Here is a 2175-nt window from a genome sequence, read left to right as displayed (position 1 = left end):
CTTGGTGTTTATGTTTGATAGATCATTGAAATGAATTATCATGTTGCAAAATACTTCTTGTTAAATGTTTAAAAGGTAAAAAATAGTAGAAAATATTATTAGATGAAAATATTTGTGATTAAATATGAGAAGAAGATATTTGTAAATTATTAGTTATATATTTCTACTTCGATTTCTGTATTAAATGAATATATCTGTTGATGAAATTGAAATAAAATAAATATAAAAAGAAAATGATAAAAGAAAGAATAAAGAAAATAATAAGAAAATAAATATAATGATTAATGATAAAATTAATGAGTTATTATCATGAATGAAAGTTGAAGATGAACATTAAATTCATTATTATTAATTATAAATGTTTAATTTATAATACATATTAAATAGTCATTCTTCATTCTGTATTATTGTGTTGATGTTTAAATTATTCAATTTGTTATTATCATATCATCATTTCATTGATATTTGTTATTTATTATCTTTTTATTTATTTCATCATTTAACTCTTGTTTGATATGATAATATAAATAATTTACATTGTATATTATCATCATTCATCATTGATAATCATCTATGATATAATTTAATTTTCATATCAATAAATATATCATTTAAATAAATAAATAATAACATTTGTTAACATATCATTATGACATCTCATCAATGTGATAAATGAAATTTAACATAGTTACACATTAATAACAATACGATTGATATTCATATTTATATAATCATTGTTATTCATAACTAACATTATAAATTTGAATTAACATAATGTTCTTCTTTATTACATTTCATAATGATATTTTCACAATAAAATAGAATTGAAGGTAAATGAAATGAAATAAAGAATAATATAAAAAGAACAGAATTATGAATGAATATACTCAACATGTGAAGATACAACATACTCAAAACAACAAGAAGTTACAAAATGTCAACTGATTGATATAGAATTTGTATTTTACCTACTTTTTATTTTATTTTATATTTTTATAATTTTAAGAGAAAATAATAGAAAACAGAATATTCCATTATGCAAAAAATATATTACACCATCTTCATTTGATCATTTTATTTAGATACATAATTTCTTCGCTTATTTTGGTTCCTGTATTATTTTATCAAATAATAAGAAAGAATGAAATTTAATCAAATATGATTTAATTAATAATTTGTATTTTATCATGTTCACAATTAAATAAATTAATTTATTCACTATTCTTTATTTCTAATGAACTAAAGTATTTTCAATTATTTTCAATTGAAATGTTTTATTTAATTTGTTATTTGTATTTTAATTTAAAATTAATGATTATTGGAATTGGTTATTGTTTACATTGTAATTATAAGAAGAATACATCAATATCATTATAATTGTGTTTCATCTTTATTAATATCAACAATCATCAGTGGAATCAATTTAATTATTAATAATATCTCATATTCAACTTTAAACTATCATTAATAAATAATATTTCATCATAATAAACAATAACTATTTGAATCAAATAACATTCTTCAATATTCAATCATATCATTTCTTATTAAATAATAACCAACACAAATCATTATAATATTGAATGTTGAATATATTACTAAATATATCATTTGTATTAGATGAATGATGAATTAAATTTTGATTTCATTTTAATGATAGTGTGTGGTGTTTCTGACATAAATCCTTCGAATAAAATATGAAAAATAAAATCAAAAGATAATCTTAAAAATATTTTAAGTTTAAATTAAATGAAGGAATGAGAATAGGATATAATGAAATAATGATTACTTCCAAGTATTTTAATGATATTAAAGATTTTATTAATTTAGAAATAGGAATTAAAAGATTTCAAGGAAATATGGAACGATTTCATTTTAATCCAATTCCTTTAAATGAACATTCAAGAAAATTATTTGCTAATATTGAAACATTTCATATTTATAATAAATATGATAAAATATTTAATGATGGAAAAATATTTAAAAAAATAATATGGTATTTAGTAAATTATTCAACATATTTAAAAGAGAAAGAAGAATGAAATGTATGTAAAAATATAGAATATACACAATATGATAGAAATACATCTGTAAGTACATACCAATAGAAGTAAATCACTCAGAGATATAGTTTAATATTAGAGTCATTGACACAGTTACATACCACACAATAAG

At 18.3% G+C, this 2175-nt stretch overlaps 1 protein-coding gene across 1 annotated transcript, besides 7 other annotated features; it reads left to right on the top strand.

The window, feature by feature from the left end:
* The first annotated feature begins 203 nt into the window (after window positions 1-203).
* Window positions 204-297: a microsatellite.
* Window positions 298-332: 35 nt separating this feature from the next.
* Window positions 333-386: a sequence feature (AT_rich).
* Window positions 387-576: 190 nt separating this feature from the next.
* Window positions 577-630: a sequence feature (AT_rich).
* Window positions 631-972: 342 nt separating this feature from the next.
* Window positions 973-1005: a sequence feature (AT_rich).
* Window positions 1006-1150: 145 nt separating this feature from the next.
* Window positions 1151-1498: a repeat region.
* A 191-nt stretch (window positions 1499-1689) lies between these two features.
* Window positions 1690-1751: a sequence feature (AT_rich).
* A 30-nt stretch (window positions 1752-1781) lies between these two features.
* EDI_141690 (uncharacterized protein) lies at window positions 1782-2174 on the top strand (the record flags this gene model as incomplete). Its single annotated transcript, XM_001738952.1, has 2 exons — window positions 1782-2003; window positions 2124-2174. The coding sequence occupies 2 exons, from the start codon at window positions 1782-1784 to the stop codon at window positions 2172-2174; spliced, it is 273 nt and encodes a 90-aa protein (XP_001739004.1).
* Window positions 1936-1995: a sequence feature (AT_rich).
* Window position 2175: the final 1 nt, after the last annotated feature.

Source organism: Entamoeba dispar, genomic scaffold (assembly GCF_000209125.1).
Source record: "Entamoeba dispar SAW760 scf_1105229461789 genomic scaffold, whole genome shotgun sequence".
Classification (NCBI taxonomy): domain Eukaryota; phylum Evosea; order Mastigamoebida; family Endamoebidae; genus Entamoeba; species Entamoeba dispar.
Note: the sequence above shows the minus strand (reverse complement) of the source record. Positions and strands in the feature narration are given on the sequence as shown.